This window comes from Melanostigma gelatinosum, assembly GCF_949748355.1.
Source record: "Melanostigma gelatinosum genome assembly, chromosome: 3".
Classification (NCBI taxonomy): domain Eukaryota; kingdom Metazoa; phylum Chordata; class Actinopteri; order Perciformes; family Zoarcidae; genus Melanostigma; species Melanostigma gelatinosum.
The window spans coordinates 15480620-15497861 of record NC_136636.1 but is presented as its reverse complement, the minus strand read 5'-3'; the positions used below and the strand labels follow the sequence as shown (position 1 = coordinate 15497861).

The window sequence follows — 17242 nt, the reverse complement described above, 5'->3', positions numbered from 1 at the left end:
TAATCAGCAATTGATGACCCCATGAGCTGGCATCCACATGAACCTGACTGCTGTTTCGACACGATGCAGATGAATACAGTAATGATCATTTATTGCCACTGTGCAACACAGGTTTCCCGTTGTGCATTTTTTTATTTGCGTCAGGAGAATGCAAATGGTTGATTTTATTTGTATCTGTTTCTTCATAGTGTGAGTAAATCATTGTAGTGGTATTTGTAGAACGCGGGTAAGACGTCAGCTCAAGGTTTGTCCATTTGTGCGCTGATTACGCAACTGCAGCCAATCGCAAGAGGCACGCCACACGCACGCATTAAGCGCGTGCTCGAGCTTGTGTTGTAGGGGATCGTTATTTAGGTGGGTTGAGCTTTGTGATTTGATGCCTGATATCATCAAGTCATTTTTTTTTTTTTTTACCATTTTACTACTTCCTTTAAATAACAATGTCGCCTGCCGGTGCACAGAAGGTAAATAAACACATTCTACTTTTTAATCAGGAATCTATTTTGGAGTTTAATCCCGAATGCTTGTTTGGTTTGTAGACTCGGGTAGCATTATGTCGGAAATTCTTGCAGAAAAACTGGATTATTTGGTGGCTGTGTAATTCCTAAGACGTGCAGTGCTATTTGATCTGTTGTTTTTTTAATGTGACAATATTTTACACACGACCTTGCATTGTTAGACAAAGTGACATAAAAGCAACCATCACCCTCAGTGGAGTGTTACTCATTTACTCAAGGGTGCTTAATTAAGTACAATTTACTTGTACCTTACTTGAATACTTCATTTGATGCTGTTTTACCTCTGCTGCACCACAATTCAGACTAATACTTTTACTCCACTTCATTTATCTGACAGCTAAAGTTAATCTGCAGATTTCGATAATGCAAAATATAAATCAACTAATACGTGTTGATGCATTATTGTATGTTAAACTACCTAGCAAAACATAAAGTAATGAAAATGTGCCCCACTTTTAAGAGCCACAACATTAAAGTACACGCTAATGCATCACTAATTTAATCCAGTAATGTGATATATATTATTCTGAAATGGGCCATTCTGCATGATGAATATTTTCCCTTTTTCTAATATCTATCTATCTGTTTATAGAAACAGGGAAGTTCTTTGACATTGGTGCTAATGGTTGCTTCTGCAGCCTCTGGAGGAACTCTTCAATATGGCTACAACCTCGCAATAATGAATGCTCCCACAGCTGTAAGTTTTTGAGTCTAATTGCCAATTTAAATGCATGTATGTGTGTGTTCAAGCAGTGTTCAAGTGTGGAATATAGACGTACATATATTACATTTACTTATTGACAATACTGATAAAGTCCTGCATGGTGTTAAAAAAGTGTTTTAAAAGTTACATCGACCAGCGTGAAGATAAATTAACATTGTGTTAAATTGATATTTGTGATATTTATCTGAAAGTGTATTTTGTGTGTGTGCTCACTGCTGCACTGAGCTGTGCTGACCAGCATGACTGTTTTTTCACATTTTGGACAGAATCAGAATTGGTTTATTGCCAAGTATACATGTGCACATACAAGGAATTTGGCTTGGCAACGGGTGCATAACAACAAATGCATTGCAATAGTATAAGATTTCAAACGTAAAATATGAAAATATGAAAATGTAAAACACTCAACAGTGATCAACAGTGTAAATTGGCACACACAAGAAATCTTGCTACTTGTGTGATTAGTCATTCTCATTGTAACACATACAATTTTAGTATTTTTTTATAGAAGCTAATTCTAAATGCAGGATCCTCATTGTTTCATTCAGCCAATTAGCTGCACTTACAAATAAAGAGCACAAACTTCCATCATCAACAAACAATTTTGCAAATGTTTTATTCGGATCATTTGGAATGAAAACCGGACCCTTCAAGCTTTAGAGTCCAGCGTCTCACCACCAAAGTGCAAACACACAGACAAATACACTGAGGTAATAAGTGTCAGCTTTAACCGCTGCACTCAATCTCAGTGAAACTTTAAAGGTTGACTGTCTTGTCTTTTCACACAGTTTATTCAGACCTTTGTCAATGAGACATTCTTGGAGCGGTGGGACATCCAGTTGGAGGATTACCAGGTGACTCTGGTCTGGACAATTATTGTCTCCATCTTCTCGTTGGGAGGCTTTGCGGGGTCTCTTATCGCAGGACCAATGACCATACGGTTTGGGAGGTAATATGAGTGGCTCAGTGAGCAACCGTGGCTCACTAGGTTAAGAGGGTCGTATGGTAACTGAAAGGTCAACGGTTCGATCCTTGGCTTGGACATGTCATGTGTCGCAGAGCAAGACACTGAACTCTTAACCGCGCCTGTCATAGGCAGCCACTGTACAGAGATGGGTCAAATTATATTTACCCTGATAAATATAATTTTTTTTAAATGTCTGGATCCACAATGCACATTGACATTTCCATTGCAAGAGAGTGAATGATTGACCTGTTGAATGAATATAGAGTTTAACCATTTACTTTCCTCTATCACGGGTGTACATGACCCTGGAATGAATTTTAAACCTCATGGAAACACATATACTTCAATCCTTTGAGAATGGAATTTTTTATTTTGTAAAAAATAAAAAATTCCATTCCCAAAGACCATTCTTTCATACTGAAGATGTACCTTTAAAATTGGGTCACAAAAACAATATTTCCTTTTTTTTAAATGCTAAATAATGTCCTAAAACAGCTGCGGGCACCGTGGTTTTCAGCAAATGTTGTTCAAACAGGAGTCAAAAGTACATTTACTGGGCAGTATTTTCAGATGACGATGAATACACATTTGATGCTCCATTGACTTTTTACAGCAGCTCCAATTTGTGTGTGAAATAAATCAATGCCCGTTTTTCTTACACTGAAGGAAAATGTCACCCAGTGCAACAGCCACTGATGCGTTTTTTCAATAGTTTTTGGAAATTATGGAGCTCTATGGCACAAAGCAATACAGTAAATCAGGCTTTAACGACGTAGATAATGCTATAAGGACCATTTGATTCATGGTTTTATAATTATATAAATGATTTCCATACAATAAGACGTCTACCAACATGATATCCCAGCAATATGGCAAAACGGTCCATGAGACTACATTTCGTCAGACTGAAACTCTCTCCAAGAGTTGTGAGCAATCTATTCATTTTGTCCTCTTTTCCATTCCCAAGGAAGAAATGCCTGTTGTTGAACAACATTTTCCTCATGACTGGAGCACTCTTAGCCGTGACAAGTAGAGCTGCCAAGTCTTTTGAAATGATCATCATCTCACGTGTTCTGGTTGGGATAAATGCCGGTATGTAATTTGTGTCACTAAATGTCTGTGTTTGCGTTCAAATACCTGCTATACTGCCGTAATAATCATTTAAAAAACAACAGAAACTTTACTAACTTCACAGAAAGCCACTGTGTGTTTTTCAGGGATCAGCATGAATGTGCAACCCATGTATTTTGGAGAAAGTGCACCAAAGCACTTACGAGGGGCTGTCGCCTTGTCATCAGCTGTTTTCACAGGCTTTGGTGTTGTGTTAGGACAGGTGGTCGGACTCAGGTATGGAAGCTGTCAGACTTTTTTTATATGTCAAAATATATTTCCCTACACCAAAAGAATCAGCTGCAGACTTCAATTATATCCACAGTAACACCCTGGATTATTTATTTATAGAGAGATTCTGGGCAGTGAGCCGTGTTGGCAGTATCTTCTTGCCAGTAATGCCATTCCGGGCCTCGTCCAGCTCCTTACCCTGCCGTGGTTCCCCGAGAGCCCCAGATACCTGCTCATCGACAGGGGGGACAAGGAGGCTTGTATTAAGGGTGGGTACTGTAATATGTCAACCAGTGGTGGAAGTTAAGTATATTTACTAAATACTGCCCTGAAGTACAATTGTAATGTAAATGAGTATTTACAAAACAAAGCATACATTGGAGAAAAGTCAAAAATATGAAAAGCTACAACATTAAAATGCTTCACACACATTGTTGAATCTGCACTGCAACTTTTTAAATGTGAGTGTATTTTACTAAAGTAGGAGTTTGAATGCAGGACTTTTACATGTGATGTAGTATTTATACGTTGTTGTATTGGCACTTTTACTTAAGTAAAGGAACTGCCTACTCCTCCGCCACTTGTATTAAATCTCTTTTATATTGAGGAAAAGTAAAGAACAATACGTTATAGCCAGTGAGCCAGAAAGTCAGAACTGCAACTTCTCAGGTCATTTAAATTGTGTTTTCTTTTCTTGGTCAGCTTTGAGGCGGCTGCAAGGCGGTGAGGTCCAAAGCAGCGAGCTGGATGAGATCCTGCAGGAACAGGCTGAAACCAAAGGCATGAGGCCCCGTCGACCCTGGGAGCTTTTCACTGATCGCTCAGTGCGCTGGCAGCTCATCTCTGTCATGGTCATCAGCAGTGCCATGCAGCTCTGTGGCAATGACTCTGTAAGAAAAGATAGAACATGTTGTTATATAAGCCATGAAGATCAGTGTTACTGATACCGAGCTACAGTATCACATGTTCTTTTGGCCTCTGCAATGACAGAAGGTTGATTAGAAATTTGAGACGCTCCATCAGTGGTTTGTGTCGTGTGTAGGTTTTATACTTTCCTGCAGATCGTATTAATAATGTAAAGCGGTGCTGAAGCATCGTCCCCTGCTGTAATGTGCATGGAATAATGTGTTAAGACAACTTATTGTTTTGACTGAAAGGCTTTGTCGTCTCTTTGTCATTTTTTCTTTGTATGTATGAGAGTTAATAATGAATCTAAACTTATTTTCAGAGTTGCAACAAGTTGCTTTCTCATCAGAAAATGCTACACTCCTGTATTTCAAGGCTTTTAACCACGTGCTTGGCAGTTTTAAGGACTGGTGCAGGGTATTAACATAGTTGTTCTTTGTACAAGATCCTGGTTTAATCCTCTTATTAACAATTGAAGCACTTGTAATGACGCTCCGCAGCACTCTAATATGATCTCATGTGCTTTTTCTTTCAGATTTACTTCTATGCATCATACATATTCAAAGAGGCAGGAATATCTGATGATAAAATTCAATATATCACAATTGGCACTGGTACATGTGAATTCACAGCATGTATAATGTGTGTAAGTATCCGTCATTAAAGCACATGTTATGCAAGCGGTTAGAGGCAAAGAGACTGTTGTTTGCATTCCTGTTAAAGCTTTAACGGAGACTAAGGACAAAGAAAAGTCCAATGTACTAGTTTACATGTTTCATATTTGGTTTCACAGTTGAGAACACTTAGACATATGATGTTACGCAAGCACAATATGAACAATATCATTTACAAATTTCTGAGTAGCTACCAAGAAATGAGAGAAGAAAGGAACTGGAACTAACTGCTATTTATATCGTTGAACGGACTATGTTTTCTCACTTGAGAAGAAGATATTATGTTAAAGGTGTGGTCTGACATTTTGGTAAATATGCTTTCTTGATTAAAAGTTAGCTAAGTTGATTGATGCCACTTTCATGTCTGTCTGTTAAATATAAAGCTCCAGCATGTAGCTGGTTAGCTTAGCTTAGCACTAAGACGAAGACTGCTTGAATGTTTTTTTAACACGAGGCGCTCGGTAAGGCAAAAGCAGTGGTAGGCTGCTGAAACACAACCTAATCAGGCCCTACGAAACAGCTAGCCTGGCTCTGTCCAAAAGTAACGAAATCATACTCGTCCCTCTAAAACTCACTAAGGCTGTGTTCAAAATCACATACTAATGTACTGCATACTGCCTACTAAATGGGTATTACCAGCAGACTGTTCATACTGTTCTCAAGCAAGACCATCATGTGACCTCATCACATGACTGTATCACAGACATCTCCAAAAGCTTTGCAGCAAACAGATGTTATTTGGATAGACTGAGCACATATTCGGATTCCAAATGGCAAATTTTCCCCCAGAAAATATATTAAAACTTAATAAAGTGACTTATTATTAGCTTTTAGTCTGGTTCAAAATCTCTGACATTTCACAGTCTGAGGAGACGCAATGCAAAGCAGTTGTTGCTAATCTAGTCATATACATCCTGGCATTTCTTGCGCACACAAAATCCACAAACTCTGCAATTGGAACACACTTCATACTCAATTTGACGTATGTTATTGATTCCGTACACAGCCTAAACTTAAGGATTAATTATATGTTTTTTGTTTACAGAAACTGAATTGTAAGAAACTGGAGTCTCCACTGGCAACCAGGACTTCAAGAAGTTCCTGCACCTAGCCAAGAAATAGTGCGGTACAACACCCCTCAGTTTTTGTACAGATTAAACAATCAAGATTTGATGTGTTAACTACTAAATTTAAGAGGTGCTGGTAGGTAGATGTTGGTACACTCGGACAGAGCCAGGCTAGCTGTTTCCCCCTATGATCAGGCTTTATGCTAAGCTAACGTGCTGCTAGCTCCAGTTACATATTTACTGCACAGACTTGATAGTCAACCTTCTAAACTAACTCTCTGAACGTAAGTGAATAAGGATGTTTCCCAATATGTCAAACTATTTCTTTAATTTGTTTGTATTTGTTCTGTGGCTGTTGCTCAGGACTTTATGTACCTTTCTGTAAAGTCTAATTTGTTATAATTGTAGAAAAACAGAGTCTGATTTCCATATTTTCATGTTTTTCAGAACCTGCTGGTGGAGCGCAAAGGTCGGAGGTTCATGCTGATGGGAGGATACGTCCTCATGACCGTCTGGTCTGTTGTCTTCACAATTGCTCTGTTGTTCGAGGTATCATAAATCACTTAATTGACCGACATAATAACCTACATATTTAACTGTTCCAAAGACAAATCATGCATGTATCCTTGAACAATGAAAAGTAAAGTAATAATTGTGATTATTATGTGAGATTTCTACAGTGAACTTTTAGTAATTACTGAGCATTACAAGTCAATGGTCAATCTGTGAAATATAAAAGTGATCTGGTTTATTTTCTTTTTGCTACAAACAGCACTATACATCCTGGATGCCATACATAAGCATGGGCTGCATCTTCACCTACATTCTCAGCTTTGGCTTGGGACCAGGTAAGTTTAATATCAGGCCATAATAGCTGTAATGTTCATATTTCTACTTCTATTTTTCAGGATGTGATGATGAAGCTAACTCAATATGACTGTTTGTCTTCATTTTCTCAGCTGGAGTGACTGGCCTTCTGCCCACAGAGATCTTCAATCAGACTGCTCGGCCAGCAGCCTACATGATCGCTGGCTCCATGATGTGGCTCAACCTTTTCATCATTGGGACGATCTTTCCATTTCTCGTGGTCAGTCTGTCACTTCATCCATCCATCCATTTACCAAAAGTGCAATGACAAGTAATAAATACGCTTAAACCATTTTAAAACAAAGTGTACATTCATCTGCCACGTTCTTAAAAAAACAAAAATTAAGGCACTCTTTAAAACATACTGTTTTTTTTTTATGGGATTACTGGTGCATACTGATCTCCCAACTTCCTGTCTTCAACTCTACGACATCGAATAACAGGCAAAAATCTCAAAATAACATATTAATGGTACATTTATTTTTAAATGAAACATAACATCTTTCAACAACCTGGCATGAGAAGGGGGAATACAAGCTAACAGGCAGGTTGAAATGCAACATTGACGACTTCTTCGAGTAGGAAAAGTCACCCTATAGCGCCTCTCAGAGTTCAGAGTCTGAAACTGAGGGAATAAGGGACTTTCTGCCATGATGCTCATGGCTTTATCTCTGATCCTACTGATCTTTTTAATTTATTCAATTCGAGGTTAAGGTTTTAGTTCATTCATTCCAGGTATGTAAATCTGCACATGTATACATACGTACACAAGAATAGAAAACACACAGTCAGGCCTGGAGTTGGTTCAGATTGAAGCACACAATTAGACATTTCAGCAGTAATTTATATAACTTCCTACTTTAGTCTCATAACTTTCTGTTGCCTTTCTTTCTCAGAGCGGGCTGAGTGAGTACTGCTTTGTGCCTTTCGGAGCAGTCTGCCTGCTGTCTGCTTTGTTTGTGGGCCTGTTTCTGCCTGAGACCAAGGGGAAGTCTCTGTCAGCCATCACAAGTGAATTCAACAAGCTCAACTTCAAAGGCCAGGATGAAAAGTGTGCGTCGCAAGCTAAAGCTCAGTATCAGCTGGGTGAAGTGAGTCATTCCACGGCCTTTTAGACAGACTTTTTCTGCTGAAACACACACGGACACATCCACTATATGCTCCACTTTGACCTGATCTGTTTGAGCAGGAAGACGTTGTGAACGAAAGAATCGGATCTATTATCCCCCCTTTATTTTGAGTGTGTTTTGTGTCAAGAAGATTTAACGGAGTTATCTTTGACATCTTCTCATGTTGCACTTAGGTTTTGTTGCTTTGTGTCACTGATTGACACAAGACAAAATTATCTAAGACACGTCCTTGCTTTATCCTCTCATTTTGGAGGTCAAAGGTCAGAGAAAATTAGGCCTTGCAGTTAAACGACCTACAGAGTACTGAAGTCTTTACTGTGAAGTAGGTGGTGAACCAAATCACAGAGAATGTATTTCGATCAACTGTGATATTAATTTGCACCTTATCAAATATATACTGCAAGCATCAGTGTGCACACCTCATTCGTACAAAAAGGTATCGTGATGTTGAGCATTTATACGTTTGGTAATGACTGAAATCTATCGTTGTTTTAATGATCTAACTCTGAACCAATAAAGTATCTTGTATGAACATCCCTTTTCATGTTGGATTTTTCAATGTGATCATCAAAAGGTGCCTTCTATACATAAGACAATAATAAAGTGACATCAAATACAAATTGAGTCAAAAGAAAGCTGTTGGTTTGGTGAGCACAAATTCTCCTTTTTCACCATCACACACAAACATTTACTCTCATTCCAACATACGACAACAATCAATCTTTCTATTGATTGTATTACGTTTTTCACATGTTATATGAGTATTTTAACTGAAAAACAAAGTTCATAACTCAAGAACATTTAAGGCTGAATTGTTAAAATTGTGCACAAAACATCAAGAATATTAGATTCATGAGTAAAGCACCTCGGCTATAAATATTAACACAACAACATGTAACATTTTGTACAAGCAATTCCAAAATATGATTTTGTCATATGGTGAGGAAAATAATCGGAAAATCTCTAAACCCAAGCCGCGTGAAAACCTGATGACATCACTGTGACATCATAAGAGTCATCTTCATGTCCACAGTTGGTGCAGAATGCAGCAGAAAGACTTCCCACAAACGCTCAACGTAGGGAACACATCACTCCAGTCCTGGACAAATTACACTGGCCACTAATTCCTCACAGAATTCCAATAAAGTTTCGATTGATTACTTTTAAATCCCGACATGGTCTGTGTCTGCTCATCTGCTCCAAGACCCCTCAGATCAGAGAATCAAATGTTGTTAAAAGTTCCACGGTCCAGGCTTAAAACAAAGTGGAATAATGCTGTGACTGTTTGAGCTCCAAACTCCTCCTCAAAACCAAATCAGCTGAGTCAGTGCCTCAGTTCAAAAAGTGTTTAAAAAACAACCTGCTTAGACTGGCATGTATAATATATATTTATATATAATCTCTCTCTATGTTTGACCATTGTTGAAATCACTGCATGTTTCATTTTATTTTCTGATGCTCTGTATTTTTGCACCTTCATTGTATGGTGATTTATTTTGTGAAGCACCTTTGTGAAGTTTATCATTTCCTCATGTTCATCAAAGCTCCTCCAGAGCAAGATAGGACATCATTCAACTTCTTTAACAGGATCAGTTGTACTTCCCTCAATGAGTAACCTGATCTTCATAAATCAGTGGCTGTATTGTTTCTATATGTGCGTGTTCTATATTTACATAAGAGTACTAATAATGTACAAGCTGAACATGAGCGTAAATATACATTTGACCTGTGTTTTTATTTTCTGCTTTTTCCCCTCATAATCTCACATAATCTTATAATCACATAATCTTATCAATGTTTTGCATGCGTGTGTGTGTGTGGTGTGTGTGTTTTTTGTTTTATTTTAAGACACCTCCCAGTAATGTCTAACTTTACCGGCAGCACTTTCTTGTAACAATCACAGGAATCAACCAGACAGACCAGGTTGATTCTAGAACAGCGTTTGGTCACCCCTTTTACGCACGTCATGAACATTATGATCTTCTAACACCATTAATGGACAACCAAAAAGTCCTGATGCGTAACTTCGGCCCCCTTTAAATGAAATGGTCCTCTCCTGCTCCGTTCTGCAGCCAGCACCCAGAGAGCCAGCACCAAAAAAAAATGGAATCAAGAAAGGTAGGTGAACATTGCTACAAGAAAAAAGATTCTCTTTACTTGTGATCCACAGTATTTTTTTAAATGCCTGCAAGTCAATTTGTATTTATAAAATGCATTTCATTTAGGTATACTTAATGTATGCTACAAATGACCTGTACATGCATGAAGTGGTGGAGGATGTATTCTTCTTTACTCAAGTAGAAGTCCTGCTGTAAACATTTAACTTCAGTTGAAGTACCTGTAGCTCTGTTTTGATAGAAATTATTTTACATTGATTAACAGCTTTTTTGTAATTTAAAAAGAGCCCCAGCCAGACTTCTGACCCAACATCGGTTTCACTTCCTCCACGATTGTCTCCTCAACTATAATTCTTGTAAAATATTATCAAGTGGGGGTCCGTGACCAAATGGGTCATGATTTTGGGGCTACTTCATACATAATCCCGGCCAGAAAACTCACTCCGGTCAGGCTTTGTTGTGAACTTGTGTCTCCACTGGACAGTGAAATAAAAATCGGAACCACAGAATCCGACCTGAAATGAAATTCTGCATATCACTTCATTATCAGAAAAATGTACTTAAACTATCACAAGTAGAAGTGCTGGTAAATCAGAAAAAACAGCACTGTTAGTGTGTATAATTATATGTTATATCACAAATAACATTTTATGATTCATCATATGATTTATACGTCATAAATGTATATGACTGTCGAGTTAAAAAAAAAGAAAAAGGATGCGACAGTATATATGAGGTCTACTTGAAATTTCAGCTCCAGCACTGGAGGCTTTACCTGCTGTCGCTGGTGTTGGGAATTGGGGGGTCGTTCCAGTATGGGATTCAAGTTTCTGTCATCGCTTCTCCAGCAGTGGTAAGATTTATATTAGTTAGATGCAAAGAATGCATGTAAAAATAAGATTTGCTGTGTGAACTGAAACACAACCCTCTCACTTTACGCCCTTTGTTTCTCTTCATTATTTCCTGTGGTGTCTGCACACAGTTAGTGTAGATCGAGGTGTCAGGTCTTATTTTCTTCCCTTCAGAAAAAGCCATGTGCTGTCATTATTCTAACAGACCTGAGTAGATCATGTCACATTGTCAATATTATGTGCTTTTTTTGTGATTCTGTCAAATTCCTATTTCATTGTAACTATATTGTACATAGGGCGTGAATTGTGTTTCTTATTTCCATAAAGAACAGTAAATAATCCCCTGAAAACATGCCATAAGGAGAGAAAGTCAGAAAACTACCTGAAAAATGATCAAGTCGTGTATTTTTCACTGTGATGGATAATTTACCTGAAGCAAGTTTCCGATTCAATTGTCAACCTGACAATCGGGAGACCACTTGTCCGTTGACCTCTCTGACCTTTCTGCAGCATATTCTGAGTTTTGTGAACCACACATGGCAGTCGAGGTACGGAGCTCCAGTGGATGATGCCACCAACCAGCTCATTTGGTCCTTCATCGTGGCTGTGTTGAGTCTTGGTGCCTGGGCCGGGGCTATTCACAGCGGCAGCCTTCCTGTCACTTACGGCAGGTGAGACACACACGCTCACACACAATCTGTGGGTTACATGAGGTTGTAAATTATTAGCAAACACTCAACAATTACTTGCTGACATCTCTGGTTTACAAACCTATCAGACCTGCAAATAGTCTTGGAGCCAAAAGAACATTAATGTTCTCTTTTAGTACGACATGAGTCTGGTCTATTTTCTATTGTAAGCATTTTCACACAATAAAACCAGCCAGAATCAAGGGACCTTTTCAGCTACAAAGGTTTAAAATATAATTACTTAAAAATGGAAAGCTAATTGTTTCAAAAGCTAAAAAGCAAATGTATTATTGTTGCTAGTATTAACATAATATTTGACCAATCAAGTTTCAGGTTTTGGTACACTCATTCGCTGCGTTGCTGAGAGTTCAATAAGAAGATGGATGCAACGTTCATGTCCGTGCGATAAATAAGAAGTAACAGCAGGAGACGGTTAACTTAGCTGAGCATAAAGACTGTAACCAGCTAGCCTGTGCAAAGGTTCAAATAAATCTGCCAAGAAACAGCCTGGCACATAACTCCTCCTAAAAGTAGGTCATTTTCTTTTACAAAGAAACACAATATAACATGTTAACTCGTGAGCTTTGGAGGTGCTGGTAGGGCAGATTGTGTTACCTTTGCGACAGAGCCATGCTAGCTGTTTCCCCCCATTTCCATTGTCTGTGCTACGCGAAGCTAACTGGTTGCTGGTGGTAGCTAACGAGTGTCGTCAATCTTCTCATCTGAATCTCAGCTGAAAAGTAAAAAACGTGTGCATTTCCTAAGATGTCAAACTAGTCAAAAAATATTTGGTGTTTCTTTTGATTTTGCAGGAAAAAAACTCTCTTGTTCAACAACGTTGTGGCGATTGTCGCCGCTCTCATAATGCTCTTCAGTCGCATGGCCCAGTCTTTTGAGATGATCTTGGTGGGAAGATTTCTCTACGGATATAATGTTGGTATGTTGTGAAAATGTGAAGTGTGTATATTAGTTTTTTTTTTAATAGTTTTTGTGAGGTTTTTATTGTAATTTCTCTTAATCCTGTTGTTCTCCACAGGTCTAGGCTTGAGTGTACACCTCATGTATCTCGGGGAGTGTTCTCCAAAGAAACTCAGAGGTGTCATGACGCTCACAGGCTCAATCTTCATCGGATTTGGAAAAGTCACGGGTCAAATAATTGGCATTAAGTAAGAACTGATTGTTCCTAGTATCCACTTTAGTATTTATAACAAGAAAAAGCCAAGACAAACTGCGCAGAAAAAGACCCGATGAAATACTTTTCTGGTTCTTAAGTGCAATACAATGTAAACTTTGTTTTCCTAATTGGTCAGGTTGATCAGCACAACGTGAAGTATAAAGCTATCTTAATTGCTCCTGCCACTTATCAGATTTACTTTGTTTTGCACACTGTTTAGGGAACTGATGGGAACAGAAGAAATGTGGCCATACCTCTTAGCTATTAGTGGTATTCCTGCCATCCTGCAGCTTGTGACTCTGCCTTTCTTCCCTGAGACACCTCGATACCTTTACATCGACAAAGGAGACACTGAAGGCAGCAAAAAAGGTGAGTGGACATAGCAGACTCTGTACCTAGATGTCCACACGAGATCATACAGTTTACAAAGTCATTTATGCAAGTTGAGATATAATTTGCCCTTAACATTACCTTGCTGTAAAAGGCAAAACAAATGGCTGCCTGGATGAGTGTGGTCTCTAATAACTCTTCCTGCAACTTATCCAGCTATGGATGATTTGCACCATATCTTTTTAAGCTTAACAAGTGTGTTAAGCCGCTTCAGGTTAAGCACATAGACACAAACCTCCAGTATGATCCAGGATATGTATGTATATGCATGTAAAAAGCCTTGCAGTGGCTGTGGCAGGAGGACAACTTAAAGCTGGAGCTGGACGACATGCAGAAAGAGAGGGAGAGCACACAGGGAGAGAAGGCGAAGACTGTGAAGGATGTACTCAGCTCTCGCTGTGTGAGATGGCAGCTACTGACTCTGATCATCCCCTGTGCTGGAGTTCAGCTCTGCGGCATCAACGCTGTATGTTTATCATATAAATATATATGAGCAACTGAGTTTTGTCCAACACATGTTTAATGTTCGGCTTCATACAGTTTAATGGCTTATATTTCATTCTCTCATCCAGCTGTATTTTTACGCCTTTGACATCTTCCGCGAGTCTGGAGTGCCAGAGGACCAGATGCATTACTTGTCCATCGGTCTTGGAGCAACAGAGCTCGTCACCGTAACACTGTGTGTAAGTATCTCTTCAAAGTAGCATGAAACTGTATCATGAAACACCTGAAAGAAGATAACAATGCAGCACAAAACAACTTAGAGCTAGTGAGACTGGTGCTTGGTCTTGAAGGATTCTAAAATCTGGGTTTTGAGTTTGGATGCACATAAAATGATATCACAGTTTATGAACCTTTCCTGTGCTGTACACAACCTGACCAGGTGATTATGGAAAGATAGTTCAGTACTACCATCCTGGTGAGGATACTGAGTGCTACATACATCTTTTATGTGTTGTTTTTTCCGTGGTCACCGGGTAGAGTAATTTCTCTTTATATTAGGATTCCAGTGGTTTATTATTTTACACTGTCATGTTTTGTTGTAGCCTGTTGGAGGGGAGATACTCTTCTTTATATTTGCGGGTTTTCTTACCAGTACGCTGGCATACTTCTTTGTTACATCGCTTGAAAAATTCAATCAATATAATCAAACAAAAAACAAATGGGTAAATACAGTAATTCATTGATGATTAGTTACTTGTACTGAAGAAGGGGTAAAGAAAAATATATATTTTATTCGACGTCTCTGTTGTGTTTCAGTGCTTCTTGATAGATCGTGCCGGCAGAAAGAAGCTGATGGGCTATGGCTATTTACTGATGGGTATCACCATGTGTGCACTTACTGTCATGCTATCCATCAAGGTAAATATGCTCAACCAGTTGCACCCTATCAGCCCTAGATGATAATATATTATAAATATAAAATGATAAATGTTTCTCTTTTATTACAGGATCTGAATTCATGGATCCCGTATGTTAACATCGCTCTGATCTTTTGCGTTATCTGCATTTATGGACTTGGACCTTGTGAGTTTTCTGTTGCTTGTTCCCCAAAAGTGAATAACTTCATATATATATATATGAATATATATTATTATTTTTCTTTTTTCTTGTTAAAGCTGGAGTGTCTATGGCTCTTCCCGCGGACCTGTTCCTACAAGCCTGGCGTCCTTCTGCTTATGTGATCAGTGGGTCTGTCAACTGGACTTGCATGTTCCTCGTGGGGATGTTGTTCGGCTATATTGTGGTGAGAAAGCTGCTTTGTATCGAATCTTATTTCAAATATTCCATATACAGTATATGATACCTCTATTTGATCTAAATCTCTGTTTTTATGTGTATCTTTGCAGAATGGACTTGGGCAGTTCTGCTTCCTGATTTTCGTGGCTTACACCATCTTGAGTGCAGCATTTCTGATATATTTTGTCCCCGAGACCAAAGGAAAGACTATGATAGAGATCATGGAGGACTTCAACAAACTGAATTTCAAGAACAGGGGCGCTGACATTGAAAGGACTGATGTCGATCTTGCAACTCAATTTTAACATGTTTTTTATAGTTTATTTGTCACTTTCTTTCTGCATCTGAACGCTGTGATCATGTGAATCACATTAGCTACTGTTATGGGAAAATATGTCATAGTCTTATGCTTTAGGATTGAAGAATGTAAGTTTTTCAAAAGTGCAGGCACAAAACCTATTTGAGTAGATGATTCTATCAGTTTTGCATCCAGGTGTCTTGTTATTTGTTATCTGTTATCTTGTTATCTGTTCTCCTGTGCATTGTTTCTGTCTTCAAAGACGGCGACACACAGAGGTCTAGATTACGGTACTTCCTGATGCGCATCAGCTGAAGAGCATGACCCTCTGTATGCATATGTGATGTGTGATGGTAAAACAGGCTTATTCAGACTCTGTATTTCTTGTGACTGAACTCTTTGATTAGGTCACAGTGACCCAATCAAAGGAAGCACCTGGCTGAGTATAAATGTCCATGTATCTGACTATGTATTCAGAGCACCTCTTGCAGATGACGGTGATGTATCTGTGAGACTGTGCTCTCTTTGCTTGCAAGACATGCATCTGACTGTTATTCAGATCACCTCTTGCAGATAACGGTGATGTATCTGTGAGACTGTGTTCTCTTTGCTTGCAAGCAAATAAATTGACTATGACAACTTTGATCGTTCATCCAGACTCTGTTTCATTTGACATTGATTTGATAACACTTTGACACTCTTCTCCCGACTTTTCATAGAAATATTCCACAACACTACCTCTACAGGCACTTACTATATACATGAATACAACATTAGAGTGAACTGTGAATTAATGAATCATATTACCTGTACCTACTGGAATAGTAGCGGACAGGCTTACGGTCAGTGTTTGTCTATGCTGCTGTGGAGTAGTTGTAAAATAGCTCCCGACATCCAGACTGGGCCTGGATGGATTCATCCACAAGTAATAACTTCAAGAGAAAGGTTGGGAACTTTTTCAATTGCAATTTATTTGATTCTCATCTCTGTACCAACAAGAACGGTGAGACTCAATGACAGAGTACAAAAACAAATATCTATAGAAAAGTATGCTTATATTGAAATATGTCCAAAGACGTTATAACAAAACATGTAGCTCATGTTTCTTAAGAGCAATCTTGTTGAGTACGATGATAAAATACCAAGTTAACATATTGTACATTTTCTGTGTGTGTTTTTATACAAAAGTGTCAATGCAAGTCACTCTGTACAATTCTTAACCTTTAGAAAAGAGGACCTTTTTTAATCCACTGCTGTGCACAATCAGTATTTGGAAGGCACTTTGCAACGGACCAAAAGCAGAAAGCAAACACATTTAGGCCTAAATACTCAACGAAAACACCTTTTACACTCGAGTACCAACACGAGTGAAACAAAATCATACATCCCGGTGAAGAACACAAACAAAGGAACATTATTTCCTTACAGCATCTTCCACCTGTTTTCAAAATAAACAATAACAAAAACAACCCTTATCACTTTTAAGGAGTAAATACTAGTGCAGAGTGGATCAAAAAAGGAGGAAAACACCTTGGTCAAGACGTGAGTTTTGCAGCTGGAAGTATGAGCGCTGCCAGAGCAGAGCGGCAGTGAAACTATTACTGCCACCAACCAGTGATCGACATTCAGCCCCCAGCTCAGCTCGCAGGCCAGAACATCCAGTTTACACCTTCAATCAAATGGCCATAACGTAACATCCCTCCACATGATGGACAAGAAAAACAATCTGTATATGTACAGGACCACCCTTGACAAACACTGATCATATTGGTTGGTTCATATAAAATAT

At 38.7% G+C, this 17242-nt stretch overlaps 2 protein-coding genes across 2 annotated transcripts; both read left to right on the top strand.

The window, feature by feature from the left end:
* Positions 1-440: 440 nt before the first annotated feature.
* On the top strand, positions 441-8179 carry LOC306775645 (solute carrier family 2, facilitated glucose transporter member 11-like; the record flags this gene model as incomplete). Its single annotated transcript, XM_079266105.1, has 12 exons — positions 441-464; positions 1117-1215; positions 2031-2191; positions 3177-3301; positions 3427-3556; positions 3671-3819; positions 4253-4440; positions 4992-5102; positions 6645-6746; positions 6970-7045; positions 7157-7284; positions 7961-8179. The coding sequence occupies 12 exons, from the start codon at positions 441-443 to the stop codon at positions 8177-8179; spliced, it is 1512 nt and encodes a 503-aa protein (XP_079122231.1).
* A 2521-nt stretch (positions 8180-10700) lies between these two features.
* Positions 10701-15460, top strand: LOC306775644 (solute carrier family 2, facilitated glucose transporter member 11-like; the record flags this gene model as incomplete). Its single annotated transcript, XM_079266104.1, has 12 exons — positions 10701-10757; positions 11066-11164; positions 11673-11833; positions 12664-12788; positions 12888-13017; positions 13246-13394; positions 13694-13881; positions 13988-14098; positions 14676-14777; positions 14867-14942; positions 15035-15162; positions 15266-15460. The coding sequence occupies 12 exons, from the start codon at positions 10701-10703 to the stop codon at positions 15458-15460; spliced, it is 1521 nt and encodes a 506-aa protein (XP_079122230.1).
* Positions 15461-17242: the final 1782 nt, after the last annotated feature.